This window comes from Brassica rapa, chromosome A02, assembly GCF_000309985.2.
Source record: "Brassica rapa cultivar Chiifu-401-42 chromosome A02, CAAS_Brap_v3.01, whole genome shotgun sequence".
Lineage (NCBI taxonomy): Eukaryota > Viridiplantae > Streptophyta > Magnoliopsida > Brassicales > Brassicaceae > Brassica > Brassica rapa.
The window spans coordinates 17,919,957-17,943,014 of record NC_024796.2 but is presented as its reverse complement, the minus strand read 5'-3'; the positions used below and the strand labels follow the sequence as shown (position 1 = coordinate 17,943,014).

Sequence of the window (23,058 nt, the reverse complement as noted above, 5' to 3'; positions counted from 1 at the left end):
ATACTATGCTTTTTATTAAACTAACTATCAAATTAATTAGTAATATATAAAAGAATATTTTTACTTTCCTTAAATAACAGCTACAGAATTACCTAATATGGTTAATATATATATGCCAATTAATGATTATGAATAATACATATTTGATAACAATTTTTCTAACCTCTTTTTTTTAATTTTATACTATTAAAAGAAATTAAACAATCACATTAAGCATATAATAAAAAATTATATTTTTTCTCATATGTTATATTTTGATTTTTTTCAACGACTATAAATTACAAAAAATTGTAAAAGTCTCACTCTGAAAATTTTGTGATCAATGGTTTGACTTTTTTTTTTGTTCAAGCAAGATACAAATGAACATATATCGTAGGGGTGGGCGTTCTGATACACGTTCGGGTTCGTATCGGGTATTTCAGTATAAAGGTATAAAACCAATTCATGTATTTCTACACTTCGAGTCGGGTTCATGTATTTATGTTCGGGTTCAGATATTTTGGGTCGGGTTCAAATATTTAAATTTTGAAGAAAAAATAAATAAATTATTTATTGTTTAAGTTTTTTGTATTTAAAATATATTTTAACATGACTGGTTTTCTAATTTTTAAAAGATTAAACTATTAACATGTTTGAAGATAAAACTTTAAAAATAGAAATACACTAATTTAGTTGTTGTTTTGAAATTTTTGATACAATTTTTTTTAATGCAAGAAACATGAGCTTTGATAATATCAATAAACCCCTAAAACCCCCAAATTAAGTATATACTTATCATACCTGAGAATATACGTGAATCTAGTCATTCTCCCAACTGTTAACAACCTCAAAACAAACCAATCGATCAATAACCTTGCTCACCAATTCATTTACTGCTTTAAAATCCATAAACCAATTAATCTAGCCTATTTCAAAAACCATAATCTATTGTGTAATCCTAGAGTCTATGTGGATTCGATCTCTAAGTATTACATCTGAACCTCTTATTTGAAAGAGTAATTCACTCTTTAGAGTAATTTGAGTGATATCACACATAATTAATATGTAAAGTTAAAAAGAACAATGTATATATTAGTTGATTTTGTTTTGAACAACTTATTAATTAAGTATTGTAAATTTGATTGTAATGCAGACAAAAAGGTTGGTAATCTTTACGTGAATATTAAATAGGTTAGCCAAACTTTTTTTTTGTGTTGTTCATAATTACAAATATACATATGAATAATAGTTGATTCCATGTGATTAACAATAAACATAAATTAAGAATATTTGATTATATGTGCTTAACAATAAACTAACAATAAATATATAAATAATAGTTGATTCTATGTGTGCCTAAATTAATTTATTTTTTTATAATAACAATTTCTATTATTTTAAATAAATAATAGTTTTGAAATATGTTATATACCTGCATTTATTAAATTTAATTGTACTTTAATGAAATGTAGTATGTCATCTAACCGGCAAATAAATACAAATTATGGAAGAACAAAAAATTCAAGTCGTCCTACAGAAGCATCAACTCCTCATACGAAAACAACTTTAAGAGTAAGTTTTGACTATATTTACAAAATTTTAATAGTTATGGTTTTTAAATTCTATAAATTAACTACTCTTATAATTTTAAAATTTGTAGACCAAAGACAAACACAAATGGTCATAGATACAAGAAAAAACATTAATTCAGTTGTTCGACGAAGCACTTTCCAGGAATAATTATATTCTTAAAAATCCAAGTGCCAACGGTAGAGAGTATATGGTAGATAAGTTCAACCGAGCCTTCAACATGAATATAAGGTATGGTTCTTAAAAAAAAAGCAAGCTTGATGAATTCAAAAAAAAATATAAGGGATGGAAGAATCTTATGATTTATATTGGTATCTTGGTTGATCCTGATATATCTATGATATATGCATCTGACACATAGTGGAAAGAACGTGAAAATGTAAGCACACAAAATCTTTATATTAATAAAGATATAAATATAAATATAAACATATGTCAATATTTAGGTTCAAATTAATATGATGATTTTAAATTTTTAGGGATGCAAATTAAGAAAAAGTTTGAACCGAAAACCGCCAGAGTTTTCGGATGTGAAGGTACGATGTCTCGCATTACACGATGTACACTCACAATCTCAACATTTTGTACGTCAAAGAAGGAAATAGCTAACTAATAGACGTGGTGTTAATGAAGAAGGTGATGATGGATCTGACACTGATAGTGGTGGCATCCCACAAACACAAGAAGAAGAAGAAGTTGTGTATCGCGTTTAATTGATGATGATACACATCCTTTGAATGAACACACCAATGAAACGGTACAGCATCCTGGCCGCAGAAGTCTTCAACGAGGAAGACAAAATTCACAGTCAAGCATTAGGCGTGGAAGTGGCTCCCAAAGATCTGGAGAACACTCACGGCTTCCTATAAGAAGTGGAAGTGGTTCAAGTGGAGGTAGAAGAAGACAATTTTTTGAAACAACTATACAAGACACTATAGCTGGATATACAGAGTTTCAACGTCAAAGTTTACAACAACTTCATCCATGTGCTTTTGACCAAGAAAACTATGATGAATGGAAAAATGCAGAAGAAATATTTCTTGCTCTAAACATTTCCAAAAGGAAGATTTTACTGGACATGTCTTAATACTCTTAAAGAGTTAATATTTTGGCGTAACTATTCTCTTGATATAGCTGGAAGCATCGATGAAGATAAGTTACAATTACTGGAAGCTATGGCTGGTGTTTCACGTAACAACGAAGATGTGCCAAAACAGTTAGGTGCATAACAATCATTTGGAAGTTCATATGGTCAACAGTGGGGTACACCACCAACTGCTCAATAATGGGGTACCCCACCATTTTTTCAGCAATAGGGCACACTACCAAACGCTCAACAATGGGGCACACATCAAAATGTTTCACGATGGGGAACACCACCTAATGCTCAACAATGGGGTTCATCCCAACCAACCCAACAATTCGGACCACCACAAAATGTTCAGCAATGGGCACACCACCAAATTCTCAACAATGGGGGACACCACCAAATTCTCAACAATGGAGCATACGGGCAAATTTTTCATAGTGGGGTACATCACCAAATGCTTCACAGTGGGAAACACCACTAAATGCTTCACAGTGGGGGCTTTCACCAAATACTTCAGGGTGGGGGATTTCATCAAACTTTCAACAAGGCGGACTATCGAGGACGAATCCAACAAATGTTGAATATGGATTTTCAGTTGGTGGTGAAGAAGAAAGTGTGAGGAATACTCAACAAGAAAATAATACAGAAGTGGAAACTTCACCAAATGATAATTCTGGTCATATTTCTCATACACCTAGACCAGGAGGTTTATTCAACATATGGAGAACATCTATAAATATAAATGAAAGTCACCAAAATTACTCAGAAGACAAAGATTAATTCTTTGATAGTGTTTTTTGTATTGTAGCTTATGTTGTAAAATATTGATATATTTTTAGTCTTCTAATCATTTTTATTCGGTTAATATAGTTTATATTTACTCATGGCTTATTTTATTTCATGTTTAAAATCTCAGGCTTTTCGTATATGCCAGTTACAAGCACAAGACATACACAACCTAAGTTACGAAGAGAGAATTGAACTGTGAAATTTGGAAAATGAGCAGTTTGCAGAGTTACTTATCCATCCAACATTGACTTACTATCATTGCTATTTTGAAAGGGGACCAGTGCAAACTGATAAAGGTTTAGGATGGAGAAATATTTGGCGACGAGTACAAGAAGATGATGCTGCTTGTCTTCGGTTATTACGAATGTCACTGTTGTGCTTCTTCTCATTGTGTAATGTACTATAAACAAATTATGGTCTTAAACCAACACTTAATGTAAGTATTGAAGAAAGTGTGGCTATGTTTCTACATATATGTGGGCATAATGAAGTTCAGAGAGATGTTGGTTTGAGATTTGGCCGAAACCAAGAGATGATTCATAGAAAATTTATGGAAGTTCGTACGGTGACAAAACTATTGGCATGTGATTATATTAGAACTGCAACAAGACAAGAGCTAATGCGAGTTCTTGAAAGACTGCACTCTGATCGAAGATATTATACTTTTCCAGTGGATTCGTGGGAGCAATGGATGAGACTCTTGTATGCGTAATAGTGGAGCCTGAGTTACAAGGAATGTATTAGAATATACATGATAATTCATCTTTCAACATCATGGCAATCTGTGATTTAAATATGTTATTCACATATATATGGAATGGAACACTAGGATCTTGTCACGATACTGTTGTTCTAGCAATGGCACAACAAAATGATTCTTAATTTCCTTTGCCTCCACAAGATAAATATTATCTCGTTGATTCAGGCTATCCAAACAAGCAAGGATTTTTAGCCCCATACAGATCATCACGAAATGGAGTTGTGAGATATCATATGTCTCAATTCAACTCTGGTCCTGCTCTTATAAATAAAAAAAGAACTATTCAAACGGTATCATGCGTCTTTGTGTTCTGTTATTGAGAAAACTTTTGGAGTTTGTAAGAAAAATGGAGAATTCTATCTGATCCAAGATACAAAATATACGTACAAAAAAGAGTGGTAATGGCTACAATGGAATTACATAACTTTATCAAAACATTAAACTACCCGGATGAAGATTTTGCAAATACAACACTAGATACGAGACTGAACAACAGATGTTCAGAATGTGACTTTGTTGATAGAGAAGAACTTGATGCGGCACAAGGAGAACAAATGGCACAAATAAGAGATAATATAGCACATATCTTGTGGAAAAATCAAAATAGTCGATGATATTTTTATTGTATTTTACTTTATTTTTTTATTTTATATATGTAACTTAAATATTTAATTCATATAAATTTGATATTTAAATTTCTAAATTATACTAAAAAATTACAGCAATAGCAACGCTAAATAGAACTTTTTAATTATATTCAGTGTATTCAATATATATTTTATCATTTTATTATTTTTCAAATACTTTTTAATTGTTCAATTCCACAAACTATATATTTTCACCAATCAACATAATTCTGCACCGTTTATTCTACTAAAACTGCACTTGTCCTGCAAATCGCACGAACCGCAGTTGGACCGCACCGCACTACAATTCGGCACCGCTTTTTTTTTTACCAAAACTGTGGTTACCATTCAGACCCATAATATTTCATGAGTGTTTCCAATCTACGTTTTTGTACAATAGGAAAAACAATTAAATAATTTGACATTTTCGGTGGTGATTTAGTAGAAACGCTTTTACATTTTATCAAAATTTGCTCATCCTATTGTACCACGTCTAAGTTTGCTTTTTATCTTCTTTTTTTCTCTTTTTTACTGGATCTTTCTTCCTCCTTTCTTTTTAATTGGATCTTACCCTAAGTCTCTTTGCACTGGACGAATCTACATCAATTTAGATCCACTATGTCCACTCTTAAAGCTTTTTAGCCACTCTTGAAACAATGAATATCCACAAAATTGACTCAACAACAGTAAATGTCTATAAAAATTGTGTTTACCTATCAATTGCACATTGAAAGGTTGGACTCTAAAAAATCAATTTGAAGCTTCTCTCACATAAACAAACGCATGCTGAAAGTAAAAATGAAACAGTTAAAACAATACACAATTTTGTGTCAAACGAAGGGTTGCAGAGATAACATGTAGATGAATCCATGGATTCTCCTTAATGCCTCGTCGAGACTCCATTATCTTAACCCTTGAAAATTGCGCTGAGAAAACCAGTTAATGAAGCGTTTACACTCTTGCTTTTCCAACAGGAGTAGCTACTACATCCTAACTCAAATCTGTTTTGAATTTGGTGCCCAAAGATGGGAAAGAGCTCAGAGACGATTATGACCGAGGAATTTTCATGTCTTTACTTGGAGAATAGAATTAGGGTATTGAGATTAAATAAGGAGTGTATACTTTTCCTAATCTACATTCAATCAATTGAGAGTGTCTCTGTCGTTTGTCTAAAAAATTCTAGAAATATATAAAAATAGCGACAAAACTTTTGTGGAGGATGAGGGAAGATCGTGGTTTATGTCTTAAGGTTAGTGGAAAGGAAAATGTTGTTGTAGTTTTTTTTTGGGAAATTTGCCAAATATGATCCCGAACTTGATTTTAAACACAAAAGTATATCCCAACTTGAATTAAATGAAAATAATCCAAGGCTAGTAAAATTATAAGTAGCCTCTTATGACCAAACAAAAAAACATAATATACTTTTACGAATATAATCTATGTCTTTCATATTGTAGATCTTAAAAGTAATTTATAAATTATATTAAAAATAGTTTGATGGGAAAAATTGAAATCATGTAACTATAAACATTTGTAAATGATATAAATTAAAATATAGTAAGATTGAAACGTTTTCAACACAGATGAGTGAATGTAGTGAGTCATAGTATTCTTTGGTTTAGGGTTCGGTAACATATGTTGTTGTATTGTTTGTATTTTTAGGGTTAGATTTTGGAAGCATATTTTTTGAAAAATTAAAATTTATCCTATATGTGTTTAGTTTCATGTATATTAAGCACTTTCAAAGTTTATTTTAAGTTTAGTGAATTTTTTATTTTCTATTTTGTTAGTTATTTAAGTTTAGGGTATAAATTTAGAGTCTAGAAGACTTCCTGGAAGTATTCTTGGCGAGTAACATTTTTAGAGACATGAGAATTTCAGGAAGTATTCTAATAGAAGACTTCTCTGAAAGTTTTCTGAATCGAAAATATTTATCCTAAATAAATTTTTTGTCTCCATATATAGAGAAAATGTATACATTCTATCTCTTCCTCTCAAATGGCTGCAACGAAAATATAATGATTCTAACTAAAACTCTCAAACCTCTCTCTAATCTCTTTGAACTTGGATACATCAAACTTTAAATGAATTTTTCTTTTTTTTGTCTCATCTCACTAATTTATTTTGTTTTTGCATTTTTTTTATCACATGGTTCTCATCTTACACTCATTTAAAGGTAAATCTATAAATTTTGGATATCTATTTTTTTGTTCTATAAAAGTAGATATATATAATCTTCCAAAGCCATTTGAATGTTTTTGGATATGCAGGTTTTTCACATCTGGGCCAGACTCTGGAAGACTTCTGTAGGTTTTCTTGGAAGTATTCTAAAAAAATCTGACTTCTTGGAAGTATACAAAATTGTTATGAAAGAGGAAACATGGAAGAAGAGTCCATCATATGACTTCCAAGAAGCTCTTACCTTTTTTCCAAATTAACACTTTTCAACCGCTTTCTAATCTCTTTGAACTTATAAACACTAAAATTTATATCAATTTTTCATTTTTTTTGTCTCATATCTTTCTCAATAGTTTATCTTGTTTTTGCAGATTGTTTTATCACATGATTCTCATTTTTCACTCATTTAAAGGTAAATCTACAAATTTTGGATATCTATTTTTGTGTGTTTTATAAAAATAAAACTATCTAATCTTCCATTAATTTTCTCTATTTCGAAGTCATTAAAACATTTTTGGATATGCATGTTCTTTAGATCTGTGTTTGGATATGCATGTTTTTCAGATTTGAATCTGACTCTGAAGACTTCTGGGAAGTTTTCTCGAAATTCTTCTAAAATATAATGCACCAGAAGACTTCATGGAAGACTTCCTGGAAGTCTTCCGACGGGTCTTCTCTCATGTATCCTCTTTTATAACATATTTGAGCGTTTTGGTAAGTTTTCATGTCTGATATTTCCTCAATAGGTAACTTTTTGTTGCATAAAGCTATTTCCTTTTTTTTTTCAAACTAAAACTCTCTAACCTCTCTCAAATCTCTATGAACTTGGAAAAACAAAACTTTATATCAATTTTTTATTTTGGTCTCATGTCTATCTAACCTCTCTATGACCTCTTTGAACGTTTTTCGATATGCAGGTTTTTCAGAATTGAATCAGATTTTGGAAGCCTTCTCGGAAGCCTTCTAAAATATAATGCTTCTAACAGAGTCTTCTAAAACATAATTCCCTAGGAATCTTCTCCCATGTCTAGTGGAGTCCAAATTTATCTTTGTGGAGGAATAATCTCTAACTCCATGTGTAATAGTTATATTTATGGCATATTTTGTGATTTATGTGTGTACTCTTTTAGTTGTGAATTCTTTTGTAAATTTGAAAAGATGTTAATGAATTTTTTTAGTAAATATTTTCATGTTTACAATATTATCTTGCCAAAAATACTTGAATTTATTGAAGTTATTGATACAACTTCAACAGCAAAACAAAATAACACAAAAATTTTATCAAATATACTAAAACTAAAGGAGAAGACTTCTAAGAAAACTTAGTCAAATTCACAAGAAAATCAAACATTAAACATGTAGCACTTTCACTAGAAGTCTTTTGGAAAATCTTCTAGGAAGTCTTTGGAAGTCTTCTGGGAAGTTTTCCATGAAGTCTTCTGGGAAGTTTTCCATGAAGTCTTCTCGGAAAACCTAAATTTTAAGCGGGAAAATAAAATATAAGCGGGAAACTAAAATTTACGCGGAAAACTTAAATTTGAAGTAAAAATTAAAATTTTAAATCTCATCAATATACATGAATTAACAAGAAAATGTTAAAAGGCCTTTAAAGTGTTAGAGAAAATAAAAGTTTATTAAACATTGACGTAGAAGACTTCCACATAAGTCGTCCGCCAAAATAGGTCTTCCATTTAGGTCATTTTTGCAATTGAAAATTTACAAAGGAAGACTTCCATAGAAGTCTACTCTACATCAGACTTTTTTGGAAGTCTTCGTTTGTAAATATCGGCTTACTTTTATTTTTGAAAAAGATCTCAAAAATAACATAGAAGACTTACTGGTAATCTTCTAAGATAAACATGTTAGTTTTGACCGAATTATGTCAGAAATTTAACTTTTTCTAGAACACTTACATGGACGTCTTCCACCAGAAAAATAAAACTTAAATATTACATTTAATTGACGACTTCCATGTAAATTGTCTCAGGTTACTTTTGCAACTGAAAAATAAAAATTAAATATTTAATTTTAATTAGACGACTTCCATGTAAGTCTTCCGGCCGAAGAATTACACGGAAGTCTTCTGTGATAACCAAGGTTTGACCAGAATTTAGGAGTAAAATTCTGGAAGACTTTCGTGTAAGTCGTCTTCTGGAAGACTTAAATGTTAGTCGTCTAATTAAAATTAAATATTTAATTTTTATTTTTCAATTGCAAAAGTAATCTAAGACGTCTTTCATCGGCAGTGAGAAGACTTCCACCAAGAGTTCGGAAGACTTACATGAAAGTCTTCTGATGGAAGACTTTCGTGTAAGTCATTTAGAGAAAGTCAAACTTCTGACACAATTCGATCAATTGCAAAATTAACTTGTTTATCCTAGACGACTTACAAAGAAGTCTTCTCTGGTATTTTGAGTTTTTTTGCTAACAAAGAAAAGTTGCAAGACTTCGAGAGAAGTCATCTCTAAAAACACACATAAAGTCAATTGCAAAACTAACATCTGCATTGACCAGAAGACTTTCGTATAAGTCTTCTACGACCAGAAGACTTACACGAAAGTCTTCTGACGAACAAATATGGAAAAAATCAATTTCATACTTTCAACCAGTGAGATAACTTGATTTGCTTCTCCTAATACACAGAACTTCACCACGAATCAGACCCACTTGTTAATGACCAAGAATCATGAGTTGGAACTTTACAAAGTTTAGAATCAAAATCTTGTTTTTTTTAATGAATTTAGAGAGAAAGTGAAAGAAATGTAGTTTGTGTGCATAAGAAATGAGATATGAAGAGTTAAAATATAAATTTTGGTGCATTAAGAGCTTCAGATGGTTGTTCATAGTGTGTTGGTGTATTGATGGCAATGATAATATTGTAAATACTTGATGAAGATAAGGATGATAAAGTAAAACACTCATTAAAAAAATGTAATAGTATATTCGTAAATAATCCATACTTCAGGGGTGAATAGGGCAAATAAAAATTGCAAAAAAATCATGGGTTAGTTTTATGTTTGACTTTTTGTTTTGAGTCATATTTGAAAAAAAAACTTTTTCTAAACCATTTTTGGTTTTAATTGTTTTTTCTCAATTTTTTAAATAAGAATTATGTGTTAAATTTTGATTGGTGAGTTGATTTGTGCTTTAGTATACAAAAATTTATGACTATTAGGCTGAAACTTTTAATCGGGTTTCACCCCATTCCAATTATGCTAAAACGAGGGATTGACACATACATCAAATTGAATTGAATTGAATTGATTTTCAACTAAACTTAACTAAATTTAAGCTGAACCGAAGAAAAAAAATAGTTCAATTTCAGTTACAACATTTCAAAGCCTCACTACCAAATTATCATGGGGCGAAAACAAATCTCCTACTAATAGATTTATTTTTTCAATTTATACACAACACTGCTACTAAGCATATGAGAACGAAAAATTGATGCACATGCCCAAACTTCAGAGCTACAAATGCTTTTGTCATGTCTCAATTGAATTGAGTCGCAAACGCGTTTTAAGTGTAAAATGGGCAACCTTCAACAACAATACCTGCGGCAGTTGGACAGGAGGCCAAAGGACAACCATCGAGTTCATTTCCCCACCAATCAAAACTCACATTCTCAAACCCCAAACACATATAAAGCAAAACACCCATAATGCTAAACCAGCATCCAGTGCTCCAGACAAAACATAATTATACCTTTGCCATAGATTTGGTCTGTACCTAAACACAACAAAGCCAGAGAAAAATCCGGCAAGAAGCCATGACGTGTAGTTCACGGTTGTAGCGGATGGCATCCAGCGTATCGAACTTATTAGAATCGGCATGTTTACAAGCTTGATCCACTCCTGTCTAGGGAACATTCTTGAGGCCAACAATACAAGAATTGGGGCAATAGCGCCAACGAGGAAGAACCAGTTAACGGATTTGTATAAACCAAGATCTCCAAAGATTCTATGCGGACCAATAAGTCCCCATATCACGGATGCATCGTAGAAGACTTTATCGTGTGGACATGTCCAAACTGAATTAGAATTACATATGTCTGGGATGGTCTCCAGTTGCCACCAAGCCGTTACGAGGTACACCAAACATGAGAGGAGTGTTCCAACAATCTGAAATAGATCATAAATAGATCATATATGAGATTATAACTTGTAACATTAAAATGGTATAATATAGTTGAAAATATAGATAGTAACCTGCGCCATGAACATGATTCTAGGTGGAATCTTCATGTAATGACCGAGTTTGAAATCTTCGAGAAATAAGACGGCTTGTTTCATGCTTATGTATCCATATACTTTAAAGCACATATTTGCCACAGGGTATCCTGGATAGATATATCCTATGATATATTCTGTAATAATGTTCAATCCTGGAGCCTAGGATCCAGAAATTGACATAGTTATAATCAATATCGTTTTTCAGCATGTGGAAATGACGTCTTGGTACATAAAATTTGAGAAGCTTCTTATTAAAACATATACTCGTCCTTTATGTTATTGGTTCTAAATTTAAAGTGGGTGGTGATCTAGTGGTATTTAAGACTCACTAGTTCAGCTTTATTTTTTTTTCTTTAATAAAATGCTATTGTTTTACCTGGTTGGTGATAGCGGTGAGAATACCAATAGGAAGTGTAAAGATAATGGCGACTGTACATGCCAAGAGAACACCCCACCATGGCAACTGAAGTTGGTCTTTGTAATACTCACAAGCAAAGATTGTGACTCCAATATTAATAGCGAGAATACACCAAAACCACCACTCTGGTACTTGCTTGTACCTTTGCATTAGCCTTGTATGTACGTCCATTTTCTTCTCTTTGAAACTGTCCATACTTTGTTCCCATATTTCCCTGAAAAAAAATCCACTGAAAACATTAACAAAAGGAAGCAAAACTATACATGTCGAAAATTCAGACATAGACGTAGAAATTTATGATTGCTTTAATATATAATGTAATGTTGGAGGTTATACCTTCCATGAAATAGAGCGACATGCATGATGGTAGAGCTTAGAGCGGCAAAGCCAATACCATAACTAATGGCGAAGAAAGTGCAAAGATACAAAGGGCCTTCACGTTCGTAAGCTTGAAGGTCAAGGTGGAAATTGGAATCTATAATGGATGCGATATTGTACTTTGAACCTTCGTTTGTGAAAAGAGAGCTAGAAAATAAAGGGAAGGTCTTGGCTTTGTACACATCGAGCCAATAGCATATAGGTATCAAGACGTAAATAGCCAACACAAATCCCACACCCACATTAACCGTTGCAAACCTGTTAAGAAAACATATGAAGCACATTTCTTGTAATACTGAACTAACCTGAATTTAAACCAAGATCAAACCGAATGCCCATGAATTTATGAATTGGCATTCGGTTTGAGTTTCTGGCTTAGTTCATTTTGAGAGTTCATGAGAGTAGACCGGAGTGAGTTAGGGGTTAGGACTGACCATGGACTAGCGAGTGGACTACCCAAGTAAGAGGAAATGGTTGACCAGTCGAGTCCTATGGCTCCAATACCTAACCCGTGAAGACCAGACCCTATCTGTTGGGCCATGACTGATGATGGAAAGAACCAGCAAACCCACGACAATGACGTTAACATTTGAAATAAATATCCCGGAAACACATAATACGCGAAACTGCAAATAAATGCTATCAAGAAGAACTGTGTACGTGTCAGCCCTCCTTTAGCCCGTTCTTCTTTCTCGTGCAATGCTCTGTTATTTTAGCCGTACACAAAACAATTTAGATTACGTTTTATTGACATGGACTTGGGGGAAGTAATCCAGTTGGAATCTACAAATTATTGATAGAAAAAAAATATCATTCATTGTTATTAGTTGAGAAACATTACAACATTGTTTTGTATCCACGTATCATCATGAGAATTAAATTCAGAATTCTTAGAAAATATGTTGGTCCATTTTAACTTATATTATACTTTTTATTAAACTAACTATTAAATTGATAAATAGTGTACAAAATAATTTTCTCGCACTTTCCTTAAATAAAAACTACGGAATTACGTAATATGGTTAAAGTATATATGATAATTAATGATTATAAATAATAAATATTTGATAATAATTTTGGTATCTTAGCTCTTTTTGTTTAATTTAAATTATTAAAAGATATTAAACAACCACATTAACCATATAATAAAAAAAATTTAATTTTTTCCTATATGTTATATTTTAAATTTTTAAAACGACTATAAATTACTAAAAACATTAAATGTCTCACACTAAAATTTTGTGATCAATGGTTTAACTTTTTTTAGGTAATAACAAGATACAAATGATCATAAATCGTATGAATACGAAATCTCATTTACTAGACATTCATATTATATATTAATGTAGTTTAAAATTAAACTATATAACACAGGAAAAATACTTAAATATGATAATTTTGAAATTTGTATTGAAAAATATTGAAACCTTAATATTTTAATTTTAAAATTTGCATTCAAAAAATCGCACATTTGAAATTTTGTGTTTATCACATGAGTATAAATTTTCAATAAAAATATTTATATTAAAATATACTATATATCTATGTTCATGTTATTGAAATTTAGTTATATACTATATAAAATAAATAAACTGATTATTTTGATTTATTTACGAAAAAATATCGTAAATAAACAAGATGTATTATTTATTTTTATGTGTTTACCCTAATTTAATTATATACTGAATACATATAAATAATAATAGATAAAAATTATAAAATTATAATATTCATCCCGTGCGGATCTTAAGCTAGTCTACTTGTATTGCTTAAACCACGTATATATAAATAAATAGTTCTTGTCTTTGAAACCAGATAGCCACAAAAATGTCACTATTATACAATTATAAATTTCAAAGACAAATTCAGTAAAACTATACAATAAATAACATAAAAATTGGATCCCATATTCCCATGTGTGCTTTTACCTTTTATTAATCTGTACTCTTGTGTTTATAAATGAACTTTATAAAAACTTAATTCATTTACTTTACAAAGTTATATACCCAAATAAAAACCTTGGTTATCAAAATTGTTTTTCATAATATATCGAGGTTTTAAATCTTTTGTATTATTAATAAATGTAAAAACAGTTTTAAAACCTTGGAAATACCCTAAAATAACACTAACAAAGTTTTTATCACAAATATAGACTCTAAAAATTAAAATGACCAAAATATTTTATTAAAGAGGTAAATATACACTTAGGCCAACTCTATCGGAAAGTATCTTTAAAACAGGTTCCAATATCAAAAGTAATAATAGTTTAATCATGTGTAATTTTGGAATTAAAAAAGTTAACCATTCAGAAGTTGCCAAATGACACTTGGACGATTAGCTCCATTTTAAGAATTCAATCTACTCTCTTTTGCTTTTTTTTTATTATTTAATATTTTTTTGTTTTAAAAATCTAAGTTAGAAGCTGCCAATGTACGTGCTTTTATATTCTTAGGGTTAACTAATATAAACCTTAGGGTTTAAAATTAAGGGGTAGAAATTTGAGTTTTAGGTTTAAAATTTATAAAATAGAAAATAAATATTAAAATTTTGAAAGTAAAAATTTTAAAAATAGTTTCAAAAAGTATTTTCGAATTACAAAAAAAAATTCAAAAAAAAAATTTATAAAAAAGTTCGAATTTGAAAACATATAATCTAAAACTATAAATTTATTTTTTATTTATTTTATCTAGGGTATTAGTATCTTTTTACCTATTAAATAAAACATTTTGATCATTTTCCTCTTTGTGATTTATTTTTGGGACCAAAACTTGAAAATAGTTTATTTATGAAAATTGCCCTAAATTATATTGGAGGGAATTGAATATATTATCTTCTACTTACTATAATATAACTTATATGTCACGCGATAATATATTCAACACAGCTTTTTTTTAAAGATATTATCTTCAACACAGCTTTTCAAGCGATAACTTATATTATCTTGGAATACATTTTTTCCATCGTTTTCAACACAGCTTTTTTTAAAAAGGTCCAAAAACACACTACTAACCTAAAGAGAGAGACTTGAACAAGATTCGCCGGCCACCACATCGCCGCCGGTTCAACAAGATATTTCCTGAATATTCCGGCCCAACCAAACCCTAACACCTAAACAGAAATCACTCTTAATCTATCAGAAACAATAATTCGATCCAATTCCAAACTTTTTTTTTTTTGGTAAAGAAATGGAAAGCTTAAAAATACGAACTTGGGTGGTAACTATAACAATGAAAGAGACGAAGAACGTCATGTTCTTCATATAATACGCCTTCACAACAGTGATGATGTGAATTGCGTAAACAGATCCAGCTCCGGCGTTAGCGAAAATAGTGATCAACACATGCTCTTTCACATTAAACGGGCCTGACGTTAATCAAAGAAAAATAGATAACAACTTCTTACAATCTAACCAAAATGGATAGATTGATCCAGGTTACTATCTCTTTATTCTTTTCTTAGGCTACCTGGATTCAACGTGAATTCCCATTTTGACCCCTGGAGGAAGACTCTGTCCGTGATTTTAGCCGCCATGAGACGCCCGAGAGGTACGACGGCGATTTGCGCGGAGATGGCGGAGATTACAAGAGGCTCTCTTCTGTACCAGAAGAACTGATTGAGAAACGACAAGAGGATGCAAGAGATACTTCCTAAGAACCACATGCGGAATGTTAGGACAGGTAACGAATGGTCGTCTGTCGTCGGAACCGTGAGTGCTACTTCTCGGATTGGAGAGTTCTCTTCTTCTTCTTCTGCTTCTTCCTCGTTGCTGGAGACTGGTGTTTCCTCTGTGGTTTCGCATGATGAAGACGATGACGCCGACGATGGGTTTGTCGGATCTTTGGCTTTTGTTACTGTCAAGAAATGTTTGTTAGTATTTCGTTATCCATTGAGGAACTGAAATTATAAGAAAGATTAGAATTTGTAATTACGCAGAGGAAGAACTTGTTCTGATTCTTCCATGTCTCTGTTTCTTCTTCTTATTGTTCTGTGTTCCTTTTCTTCTTCTTGTTTTTATATATTTAAATCTGACAAGCTTTAGCTGCCTATGTTCTAAACGTGCTTTTGAATAGTCTGCTCATTTTTAATGGTTTATGGACAATATCTAAATTACAACAAAAATCAATCATACACCTTTTCATGTCAACTAATTTTTTTGGTAAGTTGGAAACGCGTCATCATCCAACAACAACTTCTACATCTCTGAAAATCAGGTCTTTAGATTGAGAAGGTAGATCAATTCTACGGTGTCGAAACTATCTTCACCAACTTTAAACAGTTTGTTTCAGAGCCTACTCGTAATTATTAAATTAGTGCCTCAATTCTACATGTAAACCGCGTAATTATTAAACCACATCTTGTAGTTCCGGTGAGGTCGACGGATGATATGCATGGCGAGTCAAGATTGGCTGGTGAAGGTCGTCTGCCACGGCGAACTTCACGGCTCCGGCAAAGTTCACAGAGGTTTCTTTGGGTCGCGCTCCCCATCGCCTTCATGTGGTTGCCGCCAGAGTGGTTACAACTGACCGGGTGAGCTCGAGATACACATTATTGAAGGCGGTGAGCAAGCTCCAAAGAAGGTGACGGCGGATGCTAGGGGTCGGCTGAAAAGTCGCTAGATCTAGGGTTTTGCTTGGTTCCGGTTTTCTGTTACAAAGATTTGACTGGGATTGTTTTAGAAGATTTTTGAATTGATGACAACAAAAATAGTGTAAAACTTAGATATGTCTCATCTTAAAAATTAAATTTTGCTACATAGGAGCTTTCTCCAATATTATTAGGAATGATCGTCAATCAACATCATATCTGAACAAACTTTAAGAGAATGAAAGACTTCTTCATCTGTATGTAACCATTAAGGTAACTACATGAAACTCTTTGCTAACATTTTTGTTTATAAGAGCTTATTAGTTATTTTACCACACTTATTAACTTCATGTTTTAAGTTGCAGAGAGGAACATACACATTTCCCCTTGCGGAATCATGCAAGATAGTTAAGGGTGTCAAAATGGATAAACCCACCAAACCAATCCATACCCAAATGGATTGAGTAGTTTATGGATCATGAGTTTATCCAACCCATTAATTAAATGGATTGGGTTAAACCATAGCCCATATAAATTAATGAGTTATTGGTTTTAATGGGTTTGACCCATCAACAATACTATTAATAAACATTATTTAAAAATTTATTATATTACAAGAAAATTATCATTAACTTATTAACATTTAAAAACAAAAAATGCTACTCAGAAATTAACAAATTATATAATATAACTCATCAAAATATTGACAAAATATATTTAATACAATAATTCAAACTCCAAAAATCAAAACTAATAATATTGCAACATAATCCAAAACTCTTTAAATGAAAGGTTCTGCGAAACAACAAGTTTTGAAATAAGCACAAACATATGACCATAATGAAATAAGCACATATGAACACCAACGGTCCTTAGCAAAGTTCAGACACTTGTGTGATTGTGATGTCCACTGGCTCAGTTGGTTTGTATGTACTCGCAAACACTGGTTGCTGAAATAAGCTAAATAAAAAGACGAGGTCAATCTTTATTAATCACAAAAATGCATAGCGTCCAGGGAGAAACTGATAAGAAAGAGCCACACAACATAATCATTCTTTTCCTAGACTTTTAAGATAGCCATTGGGTTAAATGAATAGAGACAAAGTGGTCATAACATGAAAGGAAAAGAAAAGAAAAGCAAAACAGAGCTAGATGCATATCAGGAATGGTGTACCATAGAGTAGAGTGCTTAAGCTAATTCTTCACCATTGGGGAGCTCGAGGTAAACCTGAGACAACAATGTGAATTCAAAGCCTATTAATATCCCACAGAGGGACAATTACAAAGAGAAACTTAACCAGGTGAAAAGAACGGTTCTTGAAGTCATCATAGTAATCAACGCCAAGAATCTATTTCTCACACTCATCAACAAAAACACTAAGCTAAAGGAACCAAAACCAAGAACTTATCTAATCTATTGAGAATTTATTAAACAGAAAGGCAACGTGTTAGAGATCAAGAACAATAAATGAGACTTACTCTGGTGGATGCGTGATCACGTCTTCCACATCAGTTGGACTCGATCTAATTACAACAGTCTCACCTTCGCCATTATCATCTACAATTTCACAAGACAATAGTGTTACACTTTTATACACAAGATCAGTTTATAAGACAAAAGAATGTATACCTTCATCATCAAGCATCTAACCATATATCCAAGACCGAGTACACAGTAGAGCTTGGACATTACTAGGCAACAGTCGACTCCGATATTTGTCTATCACACGAGATCCAATACTAAATAAAGATTCAGATGCCACAGTGGTGATGGGGATGCTAAGGATGTCCATTACCATGTATGTAAGTGCACCAAAGCGATTTCTGTTCTCTTTCCAATAATGCAAAACCTTCAGATCAGGATGATTCCTCATATCTAACTTTGGATCTTCAAGATACATATCTAAGGTTGGCTTTCCTTCTTCCATATAATCTGGAACATCATCTAGTTCAAACAAATCCTGTAACATTTGAAATTTAAGAGGTTACTATATAACCAACAAAAGTTTTCCTTCTTCCATATAATCTGGAACATCATCTAGTTCAAACAAATCCTGTAACATTTGAAATTTAAGAGGTTACTATATAACCAACAAAAGTTGAATCAATAACTAAACTAACAACTTACATCTCGCACGTCCAAGATCCCTCTTCCTCGTTTTGCAACACGGGAATTAACACTAGAAGAACTCACAACATGAGTCAAAGGAAACGTTTTCCTATATTCTTCGAAGAGATCATAAAGCTTCTTCTTGAGGTGTTTTATTTTTTCTTATGAAGTAAATGGATCAAGTTCATCGTAGCAACGCTTCAAAAGCATGAAATTCATCCTAGGATCCAGAACAGCACCCATTGCAAGAATAACACTATATTGCTCCCAATACTTATCGAACTTTTTTCTCATCATAAAAATCATGTCTCGGATGACACTATCATCATTGTTCCTATTAACTTCCAATAGACACTGAATTTTCCAAATATGTCCAAAATATAAGTTGGACATTGAGTAGCTTGTCCCGGACATTAGAGTGGTAATGCAATAAAAAGGCATTAAAAGCTCATGAATAATCTTTGCCCTCTTCCATTCTTGACTAGAAAGGTAATGCTTGTAGGCTTTATCAACTACTTTAAACCTATTTAAAGCACGCTTGTACTTCAAGGCTTTCTCAAGCATCAAGTATGTCGAGTTCCATCTATGTTGAACATCCAATGACATAACCACCTCGTCATCACCTTCTACACACTCTGAGAGCGCTAGTCTTCTAGAAGTCGAAGCCTTAAAATACTTCACAGTGTCTCTGATCTTGGACAATGCACCACTAATAACACTTAGACCATCTTGCATTATAAGGTTTAAGATGTGTGCACAACATCGGACATGAAAAAACTCTCCTTTACACAACAGATTTTCATCTTAATTCAGCCAATCCTTCAAAATTTCTTCGATACAATCGTTAGCTGTAGCATTATCAAGAGTTAAAGTGAACACTTTTTCTCAATGCCCCACTCCTTCAAACATTCATGAACTTTACTAGCTAAAGCATCACGGTGTGTGGAGGAAGCAGATTACAGAATGATAAAATCTTGCTATGCAAAATCCACTTTTGATCAACATAATGAGCAGTCAAAACCATGTACCCATCTCCAGAAATCGAAGCTGTCCAAAAATCAGAAGTCAAACACACCCTACTAGGAATATTAACTAACTCAGCCTTCAGCTTCTATTTTTCTTTCTCCCAAGTTTTAACTACATCAGCTGCAGCAATGTTTCTAGTGTAACACTTATAATCCGGGTTCAAATAACTAAGATAATCTCTAAGTTCCTCATATTCAACAGCAAGGAAAGGAAGAGTATGACAAATAATCACTCTACTGAACTTTTCCCTATCAAACTTCCTTTCCTTTCTTTCAACATCCAAACTACTTGAGCATTTCTTAGAGTGACGAAGTAAATTACTTGTTCCACTCTTTGGCAACCATACATAGTTCTTTAAACATTTTTTACAATATGCTCGCTCCTGGCCATTCTCATCTTTTTGTATTCTAAAATAATCCCAAGCAGTTGATCTCTTAGTTCTTTTAGGATGATTAGAACTTACTAGAGCATATCAAGTTGAAATAGTTTCATTGTAACCAAATAGTAGGCTTGAGATTCTTTGGCTTAAACATTAGGTTCTTATGCAAAAGTATTTTTGACCTAAATTGTTTTTTAAAATAAGATCATCTCATCAGTAAATAAATGATTTAATTAACAAAAAAGTTTTTAAAAATTGTTTAAGGGCCAAAAATATTAATTCGATCAAGCATATAAATTTTATTTTTCCATATGATATTTCTTAAATAATTTTCATATAAATTTACCCGCGCAAAGCGCATGTCTTATCCTCATTGGCTTCAGGTAAGTCAAAATCCATATGCTTTTCCATGCTATGATATTTTTCAAGAGGCTGGCTCTGCATAAAGAAAAAAACATTAAGCATTGCTTCACACTTCATAGTTAAAAAGCCTTGCTTTCACAACCTCTTCTGTGTCATCATTTGCTGACTCCTCAAGTGATGAGCTTTGAGATCACTGAGGTGGAGGGAAAAGTGTATCCGTGCTGATATCTGGTTTCCCACCAGACTCATCCTTTGAGTTGATGTGAGCGATCTTGAGACATAAACTACATTGGATACATGTTCTCCTTCCAAGACATTTGTCCACCAAAAATTCTTCTAATAGTTTCAAATTCACTAGTCATCATTAAATCTCTGTTTGTGATAACTCCTAGTGTTTTCTAAAGCAAAAGAAATCATAAAGTTCAATGTTGAAATGCAAGTGTAAAATCTCTACGGAGAGTCATCATCAAACTTGTTCAGTATGGCTTACAACTTGTCTCAAAGTTCGAGGCAAACCACCAAAAAATAAAAACTTAATTCACCTTTGGCTTTACCTGATCTCATCAGAAACTATCTCCTGGTTTACAGTATCTGATAGTTGCATCAAGAAATAGTGACCTCGGAACCATTACAAAGAATTCTATACCTCTTAATACACACAAAGAACGAATAGTTATCAAAGCAAAACAGATTTTGTATTTCCATTGGTAAGAATCTCAGTACAAATAAAGCTTGTGTTTCTCTTCAACAGACTCACGAGATGAGGTCAAGTTAACGTAACACACTATACAAGTAGCTGATGGAGAGAAAAAGAGGATCAAAACCTTCAATGCAAGGAGACGAAGCACAAAAGCACTTCTTTTGTCGACCTCGTGTTCGAGCAGCTTTTGAACAACGTCTCCATCGCTGTACTGCGGTTCCTGTAGATGCATAATAAGAGCTGGAACTGCCCAACATGTGGGTTTTCTAAATACAATGTTCACTATCAAAAAGTCTTTCTCTTATCTGAAACTATTCAAATTAAAAGTAACCTTCTTTGATTTTCTTTTTATAACAAAAGGAATAAAATCCATGTGAACCAAATAAATAAATAAAAGCCCAAAATTAATTCAAAAACCCAGATTTATAAAGGGTTATAATTTTTTAAAACCTCAATGTTTACTATAGAAACTCTTTCTCTTAGATCGAACTATTTAATAACAAGTCTAAACCAACTTTCTTTGAATTTTTGATAACATTCAAAAAAATATACACAAATGAGAAATATACAAGTTGTGAATGTGCATAAGAGCGGATATTTTTGAGGTTTTGATTCTGGATTCTCCCTAAACGGACGTGATTGCTCTTGTCGCCGGCTACATGAAAGAGAGGACACTGAATCTCGTCGAATGATGCTCACTCCACGGAAGACAATGGTTCGTAAGAGACTTAGGTTAGTCAAAGTCAATTTAGTAATTTACCCATTAATGATTTATGTATTTATGAAAATGTCTCCCTAATAAAAGTGAACATTAATAATTGTACCAAAAGTGAGGTAAAAGTGAAATTCACTCAATTTATAACTACTTTATATAAAACTTGTATTTATAAGTAAGATATTACTTTATTATTTATTGTTAGTGAAATTCTTGTTTTTTTCTTTCAAATTTTTTAAATATTTTAATTAAAAAGACGAAGGCTATATTTAAATTTTAATCAATTTCTAAAAAAAATAATACATATATTCTTCTTATTTAAAATAAAATTTCATTATAAATATAAATTTAAAAATTAATTTAATAATTATACAAATAATAAACATCATATCTATCTATACTATTATTTGCGAAGTGATTTTTAGGATTTCAGGTCTCATATTAGAAGTTAAAGTATTTAATATCGTTTACACTCTAATGAATAAAATATATAAATTAGTGATAAAGTAAAAAAAGTAAAAAATAATTTAAAATTATTTAATTTGAAAAATAATTAAAATTAGTAATGAGAAAAATCATCCAAAATTTTAAAATATATATTTAAAATAAAAAGATAATTCCGATATATATATTGTGTTGTTATCCAAAAAATATTTTTTAATAAAAAGTTAAAAATTAGAAAATAGAAAACATGGAACTAAATATTAATCAAATACAATTCTTAATTTTATATAATTGAAAGATAATATTAGGCCTGGGCATTCGGGGTCCCAATCGGGTTTCGGTTTTATCCAATCGGATTGCGGTTTTTCGGGTTTATCAAAATCAGCCCCATTCGAATTATATGAAAGTTTGGTTCGGGACCGGTTCGTGTTCTATCGGATTCGGGTCGGGGTTAGTAAATCTTCAAAGAACTGGTACAACCCAATATACTTTCAGGTTCGTGTCCCAATTGGTTTTTGGTTTAAAAGTACCTGATTTTTATCTATTTTATAACCAAAACATGAGTAAAATCGGTTCTTCAGTTTTAAAATACTTGGTTTGTACATATTTTGTAATCAAAACTTAAGTAAAATCGATTCAGAAATAAAGAACATCAACTGTGATCATTCAAAATCAAACGAAAAGTAAACATAACCAA

The 23,058-nt window shown here is 31.8% G+C and overlaps 1 protein-coding gene and 2 pseudogenes across 1 annotated transcript; 2 read left to right on the top strand and 1 right to left on the bottom strand.

The window, feature by feature from the left end:
* Positions 1-1,913: 1,913 nt before the first annotated feature.
* On the top strand, positions 1,914-10,389 carry LOC103853591. Its single transcript, XM_033285236.1, is given in 4 exon segments — positions 1,914-1,940; positions 2,049-2,277; positions 2,280-2,631; positions 2,633-10,389. Coding segments are annotated over 4 exon segments (774 nt in total). The 3' UTR covers positions 2,799-10,389.
* Positions 4,136-10,389, top strand: LOC117131876 (annotated as a pseudogene).
* Positions 10,312-22,468, bottom strand: LOC103853546 (annotated as a pseudogene).
* Between the last annotated feature and the right edge of the window lie 590 nt (positions 22,469-23,058).